This window comes from Oncorhynchus keta, chromosome 14, assembly GCF_023373465.1.
Source record: "Oncorhynchus keta strain PuntledgeMale-10-30-2019 chromosome 14, Oket_V2, whole genome shotgun sequence".
In the NCBI taxonomy this organism is placed as follows: domain Eukaryota; kingdom Metazoa; phylum Chordata; class Actinopteri; order Salmoniformes; family Salmonidae; genus Oncorhynchus; species Oncorhynchus keta.
This window is the reverse complement of record NC_068434.1, coordinates 20,618,244-20,633,818: the sequence shown is the minus strand read 5'-3', so window position 1 is coordinate 20,633,818 and position 15,575 is coordinate 20,618,244. Positions and strand designations below refer to the sequence as shown.

At 44.0% G+C, this 15,575-nt stretch overlaps 2 protein-coding genes across 4 annotated transcripts; one reads left to right on the top strand and one right to left on the bottom strand.

The window, feature by feature from the left end:
* Positions 1-2,233: 2,233 nt before the first annotated feature.
* Positions 2,234-6,634, bottom strand: rmi1 (RMI1, RecQ mediated genome instability 1, homolog (S. cerevisiae)). 2 transcript variants are annotated; one of them, XM_035735503.2, is made up of 3 exons: positions 6,485-6,634; positions 4,288-4,488; positions 2,234-4,202 (listed from the first exon to the last, which is right to left on the bottom strand). In XM_035735503.2, the coding sequence occupies exons 2-3, from the start codon at positions 4,435-4,437 to the stop codon at positions 2,505-2,507; spliced, it is 1,848 nt and encodes a 615-aa protein (XP_035591396.1). In that variant the 5' UTR covers positions 4,438-4,488; positions 6,485-6,634; the 3' UTR covers positions 2,234-2,504. The 2 variants fall into 2 exon arrangements, with proteins under 2 accessions (XP_035591396.1, XP_035591395.1); XM_035735502.1 differs by lacking the exon at positions 6,485-6,634 and adding an exon at positions 4,687-5,255.
* Positions 5,408-14,899, top strand: LOC118392950 (heterogeneous nuclear ribonucleoprotein K-like). Of its 2 annotated transcripts, XM_035785005.2 has the most exons (17): positions 5,408-5,554; positions 6,683-6,750; positions 6,865-7,018; positions 7,390-7,487; positions 7,746-7,802; positions 8,769-8,812; positions 10,104-10,176; positions 10,352-10,465; positions 10,683-10,811; positions 10,939-11,276; positions 11,461-11,514; positions 11,953-11,998; positions 12,667-12,682; positions 12,894-12,926; positions 13,068-13,135; positions 13,516-13,685; positions 14,277-14,899. In XM_035785005.2, exons 3-17 carry the CDS (start codon positions 6,958-6,960, stop codon positions 14,305-14,307), a joined length of 1,332 nt encoding a protein of 443 aa, XP_035640898.1. In that variant the 5' UTR covers positions 5,408-5,554; positions 6,683-6,750; positions 6,865-6,957; the 3' UTR covers positions 14,308-14,899. The 2 variants fall into 2 exon arrangements, with proteins under 2 accessions (XP_035640898.1, XP_035640899.1); XM_035785006.2 differs by lacking the exon at positions 11,461-11,514.
* Positions 14,900-15,575: the final 676 nt, after the last annotated feature.

Here is a 15,575-nt window from a genome sequence, read left to right as displayed (position 1 = left end):
AAATCAGGGAAATAACATTGCAAATGGCCTCTTAGCAAAGTCAAAATGTTCTGATGTTGCTTCTAAAGTAATTCACACTACTCCTAATAACAGGGGAAAGACACCTTGCTAGAACACAAGAGTTTATTTTACGAAGTTCAGACTATTTATCATGTATTATAAGAGTAGTGCATGAACAAGGTCTGTAGATCAAGGTATCTATGCATTAATACGGTATTGCTATTTAGCAAACCTTTTTATTCAAGCGACTCAAACCCACCAACCACCATGTTGTTGCAAGCACCATACGCCAACCAGCTGAGCCTTTGTAATCATCCTTGGCATATACACTCCCTTCTTTCTGTATGTATGGACAGTGAAGCTAAAATATTTAATTTGGCTCTATACTCCAACTTTTTGGATTTTAGGTATTTGTATTTATTATGGATCCCCATTAGTTCCTGCCAAAGCAGCAGCTACTCTTTCTAGGGTCCAGCTAAATTAAGGCAGTTTATACCATTTTAAAACATTACAATACATTCACAGATTTCACAAAACACTGTGCGCCCTCAGGCCCCGTCTCCACTACTACCTCATATCTACAGTACTAAATCCATGTGTATGTATAGTGCGTATGTTATCGTGTGTATGCATGTGTCTGTGCCAATGTTTGTGTTGCTTTACAGTCCCCGCAGTTTCATAAGGTGTTTTCATGTTTTTAAAAATCTAATTTTACTGCTCGAGTCAGTTACTTGATGTGGAATAGAGTTCCATGTTGTCATGACTCTATGTGGTACTATGTGCCTGCCTCCCATAGTCTGTTCTGGACTTGGGGACTGTGAAGAGAGGTACACTTATTCATATTGTTACATGGATGGAATTTGAGGCAGGAAAGGGTATTTGTAGGCTGAATACCATATTTATTTTGACAGTGAAGCTAAACATTTTTATTAGTCTCCTCCACTCCAGCATTTTGGATTTGAAATGTTTCATATGAAGCGACATTAGATTGTCACCTTTATTTGAGGGCAGTTCCATACATATCTGTTTTACTGTTTGGAAATGAAAGCACTATGTATCTGGTCCCCCCATGTGAAGATGTCAATTATTCAGCCAAATTCACTTAGAGTGTATCAAAGTAGTGAAAAGTTTTGTATTTGGGCCCATATACCTTTCACTCAATGACAACACCAAGCTTGGGACTTTAACTGACTGGATTGTGTTTCTTAGTGAGCAGATAAGATATTTCTGAACACTCATTAATTAATCATGAATAATGATGAGTGAGACGCTACAACATTATAAACCCTTTACCATTACCAATAACAGGGGGGGGGGTATGATCTTTATTCATGATAATCCATAATCCTTATGGCTTCTTTAAATGGAGGGGGGGGGGAGCAGATAAATTGTGATTTAATTTCCAAACAGTAAAACAGACAAATGGGAATACCCTCAAATAAAAAGGTGACATTCTATAATGTCACCTCATATGAAACACTTCAATCCAAAATGCTGGAGTAAAGACATAAAAATGTTTTGCTTCACTATCCAAATAAATACAGTGTGCAACCTATAAATACAATTTCATCCATGTAACAATATGAATAACACAGAACATTGTACCAACGTGTGGCTTCCCTCTAATCCACCCACCCAACCAAGCCCGTCGTCCCATTCTGCAGCTAATTCCCCAGGCCTATGGGTGCTCACTACTCTGGACTACACCCTTCTCACGGTGGGCCCAGTGATTAACACATAACAGGCTAATGACATGCAACGCAGGCTACTAATTTTGGTTAGGGCTTAATGAAATCAGACGAAAGCTCTGGATACGTGTGCACAACACAGAATAGCAATGAGCCAAGGACGACTATTACTCAGTCTCTTTGCAGGGGAACAGAGCGAATTGCCCATGGCCTGAGCACCACTCTACAACTCAATGACTAACAGAGGTATATGACCGAAAATGTGTCATTGTGTAGTAAACTACACGGACTGACCTGTAGCAAAAGCAGGGATGGTGAAAAGTAATTATTAGAGTACAGAGGATAGAGAATAACATTCAAATAGGATTTATCCATCAAAATAACTGTCATACATTAGCAACAGTTAATCTAATCAACCATCAGTGAGGGACATCTACACAGTTGCATACCTACTATCAAATACTGAAGGCTAACTTCTTAAAAATACTGTATTTCAGTACTGTAATAAGCTTGTGTTCCTTCACATTCAAAACACACACACAAAAAAAAGATATATATATATTTATTAACATTGTTGCACTTGAACATAGTAGCCTAATGGCTGCATGAATTACAACAGAGACACCGTAAAGCATGACAGTGGACCAGGGCCAGAGAGCTGGAAATCCACTTACATCCAAGGCAGTCATCACAACCCAGAATTCCCCAAAGCAGTCCTCCATAGCCCACATCACAGAAGGTTGGTGGCACCTTAATTGGGGAGGACGGTCTCATGGTCATCGCTGGAGTGGAATAAGTGGCATGGTATCAAATACATCAAACACATGGCTTCCATACATTCGATGCCATTTCATTCACTCCATTCCAGCCATTATTATGAGCCATCCTCCCCTCAGCAGCCTTCACTGGTCCATGTCCCAGAGTCCTCCTGCCTTTCACCCTCTCCTCCAGGGCTCGGAAGTCCTCCTCTGTGACTGCATCAGCCTTGAGGACCACAGCCTTCCCACCGGCAGGGTCCAACCTCAGAGTCATCACGCAACACATGTCCACCAGGCCCTGCTGACACGCCTTCATCCCTGCGTCCTTCCGGGCTGGGTCTAACTTCGACTTCTCAGCCGCTGAGAACCCCAGCAGGTCTGTCAGAACCTGGTCTGAGAGGTGAACGTCCATGTAACCAGTTCCATCAGAGATGGAGGCGCTGACCAGCCACTCCCCCTTACTGCATTTGAGGTTCCCTTGCAGGGTGACGATGAAGGCTTTCACGCACACCTCACTCATGCACTCCAGCAGGTCTGAGGCGCCCGCAGCAACCTGTTGCAGCAAACACAGGTACGTAAATGGGGATGAATCGAGCGCCACAGTTGCCGCACTCTCTGGGATTTTGGTTGAGAGCCTCTCTGCTCCTGCCACAGAGGGCTGGCCTGTTCCCAGTTCTCTGACACAGGTACTATCTCGTCTTTGCGCATGTCTAGGAGCTTTTGGCTCTGGTGGGAAGAAGCAGTTCATGTCCTCGTCCAAAACAGGATCATCCCTCTCATCAAGGGAGTCAAAATGGCTTTCGTTTCTCATGTCATCTAATGGTGGAGCGTAGTTGTTAGATACTTCTTCCTGCCTTCTCCTCAGGTTGTCTCTTTGATTATCCCTCCCGTTTGTCAGTTGGATTGGGCTCTCCTGAAAAATCATACCATCAAGCTCATCCAGGGGAAGGTCATCAAAGTCCTCATCTGGGATGTCCAAATTGTCCAGTTCAATGACCTCATGGGGTGAAGAGGTTACGAGTAGAGAATCTGCAAGGCTTTCAATGTGCCGACTTTGCAACGAGGCATTTCTGTAAGAGGCAGAGGATTCCTCACTGCGGGTCCTGTAGCCACTCTCCAGGCTGGGTTCCACACTCCACCCCACCTGTCTCTCCTGGGTCTCCAGGTTGGCCAGCAGCTCTAGGTCGTCTGATTCCTGGTTGTCAGCTTGCTGGTTAACTGGTTGTGGGACCTCTGGCTGCTCAGCCGGACCCTGTGGCTCCTCCTCAGGCAGTCCCAGAGCCCTGCATAGCACCTTCCCTTGAGAGTGCCTCTCACCCAGCTCCTCCACCTCCCCTCCCAGCACCTTTACGTTGCCTGGCTTCAGCAGTAGCACCCCTAGCCTGCAGGTTATTTGGCCCTGCAGCTGCAGTTTGACTCCTGGCTTGAGGGTGGTGCTGAGTGCAGGGATGGGCTGGTACTCCATGGCCTCCAGGGTCTGCACACCATCAGTGAGCTGCAGCAGCAGCATGCGTGTGGGTTTGGCCTCCCAGGTCCGCTGGGTGGCCTGGGTGATGGCTGACACAGCCTCGTTGGTGCAGTCAGTGCCCCTCCAGCCTTGAAGCTGGCCATAGGCAGGCTGGCTAATGTCCAGTAGGGAGTCCAGCTGCACGCAGAAGCTGCCACTGAGCTCCGACTTCTGGGCCTGATATAGCCCTGCAGGGAGCACAGAGTGGGCCAGGTCACGTAGGTCGGTCAGCAGCCACTGATCCAGGACCTGCAACGACACAAATGTTCAATTTGTGTAAAGAGCTTCAATTCATTTGTACCGGAGTTGAGAAAAATGGTTAATGAAATAGTACCTGCTGATTAAGCTGGTGTTGAGGCAGGGGGGCACCTCCTCCTTCCTGCTGCAGCCACTCCACACATGCCTCTAGCCAGGCGAAAGGCACCTGGATCTGCCAAGAGGACTGGAGCCAGGTCTGGGTTGCTAGCACAACCTGAGGGCTCATCCCCGCTCTGTCAGGTGGTGCAACTTAACAGTTGACCATGTAGATGACAATCTGTGTACGGAAGTATAATAAGAACGGGACGGTTGTTTTCAATGGGAATGGAACGAATGGAAAGAACATTAATTTCAGTAGTCTGAAGAAACAGAAAGCTAGTGTTCATGCATGTATTGGAAAGCAAGAAACTCAGAAGTAACCTAATATCAAACAGTGACAGTCACTTAAAAAAATGAGAAACCTTCATTTACTTACAATGGTTTTTAGTCTTTCTGTACGAGAAGACTAGTACAGCTGCTTTTCGTTGGGCGAATCGCCAAGGCGCCAAAAATGTGGTGGAAGAATAGTGTGAAAATGTTTGTGGGTAGCTTAGGCAAGCGCCCATAATAATACATTTTTGGATATTTCGCGAATCATACGAAAGGTGTGATATCTACATTTTAGAACTATGATAGAATTAGCAAGATTACATCCCAATATGAACATAACTAGTAAGTATTCACATGATCAGCAAGACTGAAAGCGAAGCCTGCTGCAAATCAAGCGAACTATCTCGGTACGGAAGAATGAGTTACCACAGACACAGTCATAAACCCCGCCTATTGGTAAAATGTTCATCTTAAAATCCGATTTGAAACCTAACTCTAAACTTAACACTAACCAAACTGCTAACCTTATGCCTAACTCTAACCTTAAAGTATGACCAAAAAGCACATTTTTGTTTTTACAAATTTGTACGATAGCCAATTTTGACTTTGTGGCTGTGGTCGTGAAAACCGGAAGGTATCATCACTGCAATCCGATATCCTTGGGACGTCCCTATCCTAAACCCTACCAAGCCCAATTTCCTAATTTTACTTTACAACTTCTATTGGGGGGTTATGCACGTCCCAATGATCCCTTACAGCAAGGACCACGGAAGAATGAGCAACAACATCGTTTGAGACACGCCTCCATCCTGTGAATGGCATACGAGCTGTCCAATCTTTGCTCTTTATTTCCAATTCACTCGAAGCGGCTACATCTTTCTTTAGTGCACTTTTTCCAGAGCCATTTTTGTGCTTGCGTTCTCCGTGAGAGTGAGAAGGGTCGAAAACGAGTAGCGATACAAGGTGTAGAGCAGGTCTGTTTTACACACATTTCTATTTAGCTCTGTAACAAATAAATTACATGTTAATGCGATGGTATGAGCAAAATTATTTGCGTAACTACATGACCAAAGCAATGCCAGCCATGCATGGCTAGCAAATGTTAGCTAATTATTGTATCCGGTGTAACGTACGCTAGCTGTATTCATCATAGCTAGCTAGTTTACACGGCTACATTTAGAATATTAATCGTCAATTTTAGATATGGATTTCATAGGTTTATTTAAAGGTATACATTGTTTCTTCATGCCCATAACTACTAAACTAGCTACCTACATAATATTAGCAGCCCAACGGCTAGCTAGTTAAACAACAGAAGCTAACGTTAGCTAGCCACCTTTAGCCAACTGAATGCACTTACTGGCTTCCCAAGATGGATGCTAGTTTGTTCTTACTCACCTAGCTAGCGAGCACATTTTCTCGTCTAGCCTAGAGAGCTACCTACACGGTTGGGTACTCAAACGTTATGCGCACATCATTAATCTAAATGAAATGTCCGATGAGGAAACGCATACTTTTACCGTAGTTAGCTAAACATGTGTCCAGTGTAGCTAAGATCAAGATAATTCTCGGTGCGAGATGGTACTGAGACGAGCCCTCTGCATTGACATTCTCAGTTGTCCAGACTCAGCATTCGACATTGTGCCATGTCGAATATATTGTCAAATGCAACGGCATTGATACTTCATTCATGCGATTGACTTTAGATAAATACATTATATGTGCATCAATTAATTCCGCATCAGTATGATCAGTTCAGTAACGTAAATTGTCATCTGTTCTCCTCTGTGTAGGCCGTCATTGTAAATAAAAATTTGTTCTGAACTGACTTGTCTAGTTATATAGGTTAAAAAAATTTAAAATGTTAAATTTTTATTTCCAGAATTGTAAAGAGCTCAACTCACGTATTAATTTGAATCAATGCTGTTCCAGATGCTTCACCTCATCACGTCTGCTGTTTTATTTTATGAAATGTGTCATTACCCAACCTTAATCCGCATTTATTACAGTTTTGTAATCGTAAATGTCATGTAAGATTATTTTTGGGCACGGTTTTTTATGGCACTAGCTAACGTTAATCAACCTAAGCTTTTTCTCAATAGGTTAGCAGCGGCTCTGAGACTTGTTACGTTCCGCCCATAACACGCCCATCTTCTCGCAATAAATAGCGGTAAGTGTTGGTTACCAGGCTAGTCTCATCTGCCATATTGACTGTTTCGTCAGTTCTGAAAACTCAAAATCTCACTCTAATCAAGTAACATCGACCATGTCCCCCCCCCCACAGCCAGTACGACCGAGGAGCCCTCTCCTTTCTCCCCACTCTTACCTGCTCCCAGGACCTAGGTGCCTGGCCTACCCTGCCCGGTGTTAACTGACAATGGAGACAGAAATTGAACAGCAAGAAGAAGATACCTCATTCAGCAACACAGAAACCAACGGTGAGTTATAATCCCTTCACATATTAATTATATATTACTAGTATATCAAATGAATATTAACAGTATAGTTATTTTAAATAATGTAATCTGTATGGTGTATCTATGTCCTCTCCTGTATTCATTACTTATTTATCAATGGTCTAAAATATAAGCATCTCGGTTCCTAAATTGTAGCTGCCAGATATGTGCTGAAAAAGTTCAGAGCAGATGTGTGTAGTGAACAAACCATGTCTATTAAATCTATGCAGTTGTAACATGTAAGTACAATGAGTGGGACATTAGTATTACGTGTATTGTTTTTACATCAATTGAATGCAGAACTAGAGAACCTGTGTATGTGGGAAATTAAAGTAAGTATTTTTCCTTCTCAGGTAAGCGTCCTGCGGAGGACGCCGATGAGGAGCAGTCATATAAGCGCTCCAGAAACACAGAGGACATGGTGGAGCTCCGCATACTCCTGCAGAGCAAAGTCAGTCCGCTTTCTGTTCCTCATTCACAATCTCCTCGTGGCATTTCCTGCAATGTAGCCTGTCTTCTTTCCTCCCCAATTCTTTTATTGAACCTTTGTTTGACCAGATCTAGGAGTTTAACTTTTACATTTTTCTACCCCCTGTGGTTTACTGTTCGATTTAATGCCGTCAAGATCCATTTTCAATTATGTAGTTGAGGATTTAAAAAAAACTTATCACAATAAGTTTATCATCTGAGTTCTCTCTTTTTGCTTCAGAATGCAGGAGCCGTGATTGGGAAGGGTGGTAAAAACATAAAATCCCTGCGCACAGACGTGAGTACATTTACACCTTTTCTTATTGGGGTAAGCGCGGGTTATACTAACAGTACCCACCCCCTTATACTGGGATGTACTTTGAGAATGTATGATTTTAATACTTTATATTTGAAAGTTGAGGCATTTGGTAGTTTGGCCTTAAGAAAATGTGTCTGTTATTAACTGTGGTTGGGGAAGTTAAGCTATGCTGTTTTGGGGTAACGGTTAATGCAGGGATATGTGTATTGGGACCTGCTTTACACCGGTTATGGTATATTCCCTCCAAAGTGTAACGTCATTGTAATCAAATGGCGCCCGCATATCGATATGAAACAGCTGGCCTTTTTTTGTCTAACGAATAGTGATATTACTACCAGGCATCGGCACCACTAAGACTGTCATTAATACTTGAGTGGGCCCAGTGTATTTTAGGATAGAGCTGTTATAGCACCCAAAGCCAATTCATCATTCTATAGGAAATGTCTTGTATATAAACAACCTGGCCAATTCTCAACTAATTTAATGCCATTACCTCTCTCTTTCTTTACTCTCCACTCTTCTCCCTCTCCTCTACCATTATCCCTATCTCACCTTCCTCTCTACATCTCCCCCTCATTTTCTGCTCTCGTTCATTCTACCGGTCTTTCTCTACTTCAATACCTTTGTCTTCTCCTTTTCTATCTACACTTCTGCACTCTTAAAACAAAAAAATCTCAGAGAATGAAATCACAATGAAGAATATTAGCCTGTATTAAAATGTATTCCTCTTCCCCCTCCCTCTTCCCTCTCCTGTTTTTTATTTTTGTTTATTTTTGCCCACTTCCTCTGTTGCCCATGTTCTGGATCGCCCCTCCTGCGCCCGCCCACCTGACACCCTGGTTGGCCCTGCCCATAATCGTGCCCCTCCCTAAATGGGCGCCTTACTTGATTGACATCTGTGTGCTCGAATGGCCCCTGCCCATGCCACGCCCACGGCCCTTGCAGTTCAATGCCAGTGTGTCAGTCCCAGACAGCAGTGGGCCTGAGCGGTATGTCCCTAAGCTCCTCCCTCTCACTACCTGACTACAGGAAATAAACAAACAAACCTGCCTCTGTTCTAGTGACAATATCAAAATCTGCCTCTGTTCCTGTGACAAACATGTAAACTTTCCTTCATTTGTTCAGTGACACCATTATAAGCCTCTGTTTTTAGTGAGGGTTTCAACAAATACTTTAAACCTGCCTCTGTTCTAATGACCGTATTTCAACATTCTATATTTTATTTCAGTGACAGTATCTTTCCCTTCCACGTTCCTCACCTCCCTCCTTCTCAGAATCGGTGTGCTGGTCTGTTTTAGTTTCTCACATCCCCCCATACCCTCTTCCTTGCTCCCTCTTTGATTTTTGTGGGCGGTTTGACTACTGTAAAGAATGTTCTGCAATAGAGCAGCTAGGGCTCAAGTGTTGTATGTCTATTTCTTGTCTTTACTCTTCATATAACCTTTGCCATTGTTGAAACTGTTGAATATGAACTTTTGTCACCTCATGCCTGTGGCCCATGCCCTTGCCTTCCCTCAACATCCTTCTGTCCAATAGTGGGGAGCATAACTCTCTGTTGCCCTGCCAACTCTCATCCATCTTTAAGTTAACTTTAAACTGTTCCATAGTTTGATGTTTTTTTTGTGTTCGCTTCGGCTACTACTGTCATCTTGTTTTTTTTGACCTTTTGTTCTTTTTCTTTATCTCCCCCATGTTGAGCCACAGTACAGTTCCTTTAGTGCGCTGGCAGCAGGCCCCATCAGTGCAAACCACCCACCAACCTTTCCTCCCCCTCCCTCTTCCAGCGGTCACTAAAACACACTTGCTTTCTTTGGGTTCCTTTTACCTGTTTTTTGGTTCCTCTTCTTTGTCAGACACACTTTGAAAGGAGTTACTTTTTTTCAGTCTTTATTTGTCTATGTATGGATACCTGTTGCTATGTTATATAGATATCAATGGGTTTTGGTCTGTCCATTTCTATTCCTCAGTTGTGATTTTGGAGGGTGCACATGGAAATATAATTGCTAGATATGGCCATTGGTACGCTCTTCACAGAACATTGACTTGAATGGGAATGCTCATTCTAGTAAATCTAATTCAATGGGAGTGCTACCTGGTTCATACCCAACAGCGGGGTGGGAGGGAATGGGTTTTTAATTCGTTATTAGACGGTGTGGTTGGAATTTTTGCTGAGGGAGAGTTGACCCCGGCTTTGAAATACTGTTTGTTTCCTCTATGTCCCTCTCACCATTTGATTGGTCCTCCTGGGAATGTCCTGCACTGTGATTGGTGGCTCTAAAGAATTCTGAGCATCGGTGCGGAAATTGAGACCGTTGGAGACATCCTGCTCAAGATCATCCCTACTCTGGAGGAGGTGAGCCTGGGTTGGAGATGAGCCTAATGGCTGCCTACCATTTTCAATGATAGTCCTATGGTACAGCTAGACATTGAGTGTGTTGATAAAAACAAAACATATACATTTCAAATGCACAGATCTGAATATGGTGATGCTAAAGTCCTTTTCTCTGATTGCCCCCAATCCTCCTTAGTACCAACAGTACAATGGGATGGACTTTGACTGTGAGCTGAGGCTGCTGATCCACCAGAGCCTGGCAGGCAGCATCATTGGTGTGAAGGGAGCCAAGATTAAAGAGCTGCGAGAGGTGCAGTTACACCAAACTTCTCACCTGGGTCATGTTCGGTAGCTAAAAAAATGGGAGAGCATCTTAAAACCAGGGAGATAAACCTGTCTCATAGGAATGCACATTTTCCTTTGAACTTACTGTAGGTGACCCTGATTCCATGTTTTTCTGTGGGTTCTTCTCAGACCAATGGCATTGCTTTGTCTTATTTGACCAGTGTTTACTTTGACTATTGCAGAACACCCAGACCAACATCAAGCTGTTCCAGGAGTGCTGTCCCCAGTCCACAGACCGCGTGGTTCTGGTCAGTGGCAAGTCTGAGCGTGTCGTCGAGTGCATCAAGATCATGCTGGATCTCATCGCCGAGGTTGGTGTTCTGATCAAACTGTTGGTTCTCTTATCGAACCATTGACTGAGCTGCTTAACATACCACATACCAGTGTAAAGACCACAGCCAGTCAACTGTAGAAATTGTGTGATCCTGTCCCCCTCAGGCTCCCATAAAAGGGCGCACCCAGCCCTACGACCCTAACTTCTATGACGAGACATATGACTACGGCGGCTTCACCGTGATGTTTGAGGAGCGCGGAGGTGTTGGTGGTGGTGGACGGCGCCCCATGGGAGGCTTCCACATGCGAGGCGGACGTGGTGGCGGAGGGTTTGACCGGATGCCCACTGGGCGAGGTGGTCGAGGTGGGCCCATGCCCCCTGCCCGCAGGGACTATGAGGAGATGAGCCCCCGCCGTGGACCCCCACCACCCCACCCAGGAAGAGGGGGAAGGGGAGGGAGCCGTGGCCGCAACCTGCCACTGGCCCCACCACACAGAGGAGGGTAAGAGAGCTACACCATCACCCATTGCCATCTCCTTCTCTAAATCTCTTGCAATCCATTTTGCTTTGTCTACATCGGTTTGCTCTTAAAGGTCCAGCACATATATGATCCCATTTAAGTATGTATTTCATTCATAGTGTGTGTGTGGGCTCATGTGTGTGTTCCATTTCCACGTTGTTTACAGAGATGACCATTACTCCTATGATTCCTATCGGGGCAGTGCAGATGACAGACAAAAGTAAGTACTTCTCCTGCAGAATCCCTTGGTTTGGAGGCAGCCAGTCAGCACTGTGGTGAGGCAGCCAGTCAGCACTGTGGTGAGGCAGCCAGTCAGCACTGTGGTGAGGCAGCCAGTCAGCACTGTGGTGAGGCAGCCAGTCAGCACTGTGGTGAGGCAGCCAGTCAGCACTGTGGTGAGGCAGCCAGTCAGCACTGTGGTGAGGCAGCCAGTCAGCACTGTGGTGAGGCAGCCAGTCTTGCCTTAGACTGGTCCTCTGATTTACTGGTCTCATCGGTGTCTCAGCTCTGCCATCAGTCTGTCATCACCTCTTACTTTTGTGTGAATGCTGTGTTTTTCTCTGTCTGTTGTTTGACTTGGATCAGAGATCTGCTGAAAAAGCACACTCTGCCTTGTCAATATTTTCCTCATGTCAGACTTGCATTTTCTCTCTCTCAGCAGTGACAGGCGAGGGAGACCAGGAGATCGCTATGGTGATAACATGGTTAGTGACATATGACTAAATGCGTGCAGCAGTCCTCTTGGCATTTGTTGGCTGAAAGCATCATCATAGACTGAAAAGGCTGTAGGTCTTTCATAGACAATGATTGCAATTGCCTGATAATGATAATGACCACAGCTAACCACACAATAAATCCCAGCAATATATTTACCACTATCATGAATTGTAATAAACACGAGTTTACCACAGTTAACCATACACACAGGTAATGGGTAACTTACCCACAATTATAATTGCGCCTACCACCATAACCACTACTATCTACTAAATCTGGGGGGGGGGCGCGATGACTATGCTGTGGTTGCTAGGTGTTAATAATAATGCTTTGATGTCAGATGGGTGGGCTCTTTGAAAGCTGGCAGAAACTGCCTCCGGTTGCTCGGCAACTGATGTTTTGAATCGCTTGTTGCCCTGGTGACTGAGGAGCCTCTGAATAGCAGATGAAAGCTGTGGAGTGAGTGGCTAATAGAGTTGCAAGCAGGGGGAGGGTTCTACATTATCAAATAGGGGCTTTTGGACAAGCTGGGCAACTCAATCCTGACCGTGCAAGGCCGGGATTGCATGCATCCATGAGTGTATACAACAGATCAAAAGGAAATCTGTGATGTGGGTTTAACCCGGCTCCCCCTCTCTTTTCTGTCTTTCTGCAGGGTGCGGGTGGATATGGTGAGTTGTTCTGCTCTTCCTATGGGGTTCTGTCTAGAATGCCAGTTTGAGTTCTGTTGTGCCACTGGAGACAGCAATGACAATCGAAGGCCGGTGGTACCAGTCTGCTGTGGATATGTAGTTTTAAGCATATTTTCTAATAAACTTCAAACTGTAAGGCCAATTTCCCTAAGTGTAGATCTATTTTCTCGGTCTCTCTCCTTTCAAACAGATAACAGCTCGTCCTGGAACTCCTATCAGTCTGGTGAGTATAGAAACGCGTCTCGGCAGCCTGGTATTCAATGTTGTTAGCTCATGGTATCATTAAATATGTTCCGGTTCTGTTAATAGAACCTCCACACTTGCTCAAGTTTTTCTCTGATCTCTACTTGTCTGTCTGTATTAGGTGGACGCGGTTCCTATAATGATATGGGAGGGCCAGTCATCACCACACAAGTGACGATCCCCAAAGACGTGAGTGTATAACCAGAGGGATGACTCTTTACCTCACATACACTGTTCACATACAGCAGGGGTGTCAAACTCATTCCATGGAGGGCCTAGCGTCTGCCGGTTTTGTTTTTTCCTTTAAAGTAAGCCTTAGACAACCAGGTGAGGGGAGTTCCTTACTAATTAGTGACTTTAACTCATCAATCAAGTACAAGGGCGGAGCGAAAGCCTGCAGACTCTCGGACCCCTGTGGAATGAGTTTGACAAATGACGTACTCTGTCTGTCTCACCCACCATGGCCTATGAAACCCTAATGTAGCACAACACCCACATTCTCTCACACATATAGTTTTACACTTTTCTTGTGCATCACGTTCTGTTGACTGTGGAGTTGTTCTCTCCAGCTGGCCGGCTCCATCATCGGTAAGGGAGGCCAGAGGATCAAGCAGATCCGGCATGAGTCTGGCGCCTCCATTAAGATCGACGAACCACTGGAGGGTTCAGAAGACCGCATCATCACCATCAGCGGCACCCAGGACCAGATCCAAAACGCTCAGTACCTATTGCAGAATAGGCAAGTTCTGGATGCCCTCTGAGTGAATAGAGATCATGTCTGCCTTTCTAAACATTCTCCTCCCTGTTTTTAACCTACTTTTTCATCTCAAAATATGTCTCGATGTATATATATTTTTTTTACCCTCTTATTTTATTTCTCTGTCTGCTGATGGTGACTAACCACTTCCTCCCATGCAATGTGCAGGTAGTTTGAGCTTCCCCTTGGGAAATGTCTGCGTATTAAACTGTACAGAATTCTTGTATAACTATTATTATATTGATACGAAACTGGGGATCCGTATTTTAATTGGTAATGTCTGGTTTTTAAAGAATGTGATTGGTGAATTGTGATTTTATGACTTAAGAGCCGTTTCAGTGTGAAGCAGGGAGTGGACCTCTTCCCTGCCTGTTGCTGTGTGGAAGACTAGTGATTTTGTTGTTTTTAGTTAGATGAATCGACAACAAATCACAGTCTGCCAAACGGCACAGGCTCCTCCTCTTCTGTCTCCCCAGCAACCCTCAGCCTGTCTCATTGCGTGGATGCTAATATGCTAACGCTGAATCGTAGCCATGGTGACTAACCCTGCCTCCCTCCCTCCTCTTCCCTCAGCGCACTGCACCTGCTCGGACACCAGGACTAACCCTTGCCTCAGACTACGCCCACATCCTGTGCCCTCTCTCTCCGTCTCTGACTCTCGTCCCCCTCTCCCACCCCAACCCCTCTTATCTATCTTATCTATCTAAATTGACTCATGTGAATTCTCTTATTTTTTCTTTTTACTCTTTATATTTCAGTGTGAAGCAGTCCTCTGGTCATTTCCTCTAAACAAGGAGACTCAGATTGAAGCAAATCCCCTGGTTTGTGGGCATTTTGTTTATTTTTATTTTTAAAGGGCAACATTCCTGTGCTTAATGTAGACGTTCTGCATTTTTAGAGTGTAGTTATCTACTCCATCTCTTGTATCTGTATTTTTAAAACACATTTGTCTAAATATTTGGAGTCTCCTGACAGACTAGTGAACATGATGTATTTTTTTGGATGGGTTGATTTCCATGGTGTGTTTGTCAGTAGAGTAAGCCTGTCCCGTGTGTGTGTGTTCTCTCTGTTGGAGTTTCTCACCCACCCCCTTACTATCACTCAGTGCAACGTGCAGAATGTAAGCTTTTTTTGTTGTTGTGGTAAGGAACATTTTATGATTTTTTAAAAAATAATAATAAATGTAGGAAATTGAACTTCTTGGTTATGTTTTTCAGTTAATTAAATGTATTTTCAGGATGCATGCGGAGTGGGGGATTATAAATACACAAGTATTCATATTATTCATTACATTTCCTGTCTGTAAACTTTTTTTCCTGTCAAAGTTTGTACTGACAGAGGTAGCCTATAGAATATTCATAAAATACATTCTCCAATTGCAATGTCTGCCTATCCTCACACACATTGTCTCAAGAAAATTATATTATTTTTAATACCCTCAAACGCCAAGTTAAGCATCTTTAATTTCAAAATAGGCTATCGCCATGAATCCTGAATTATAATTCTTCATAAATGTTCAAACTGCATCTGCATGCCAGTCATTTGATATCAATCAGTTTCATGGGAATATGCATTTGGATATTCTTCAATTACTTTGTGTGCAAATTAGAGCAGATGGCGTTAACTACACTGAACAAAAATATAAATGCAACATGTACAATGTTGGTCCCATGTTTCATTAGCTGAAATCAAAGACAAGACACATTCCCTCCACACAAAAAGCTAATTTCTCTCAAATGTTGTTCACATTTGTTTACATTCCTGTTAGTGAGCATTTCTCCTTTGTCAAGATAATACATCCACCTGACAGGTGTGGCATATCGATAAGCTGATTAAACAGCATGATCATTGCACATGTGCACCTTGTACCAG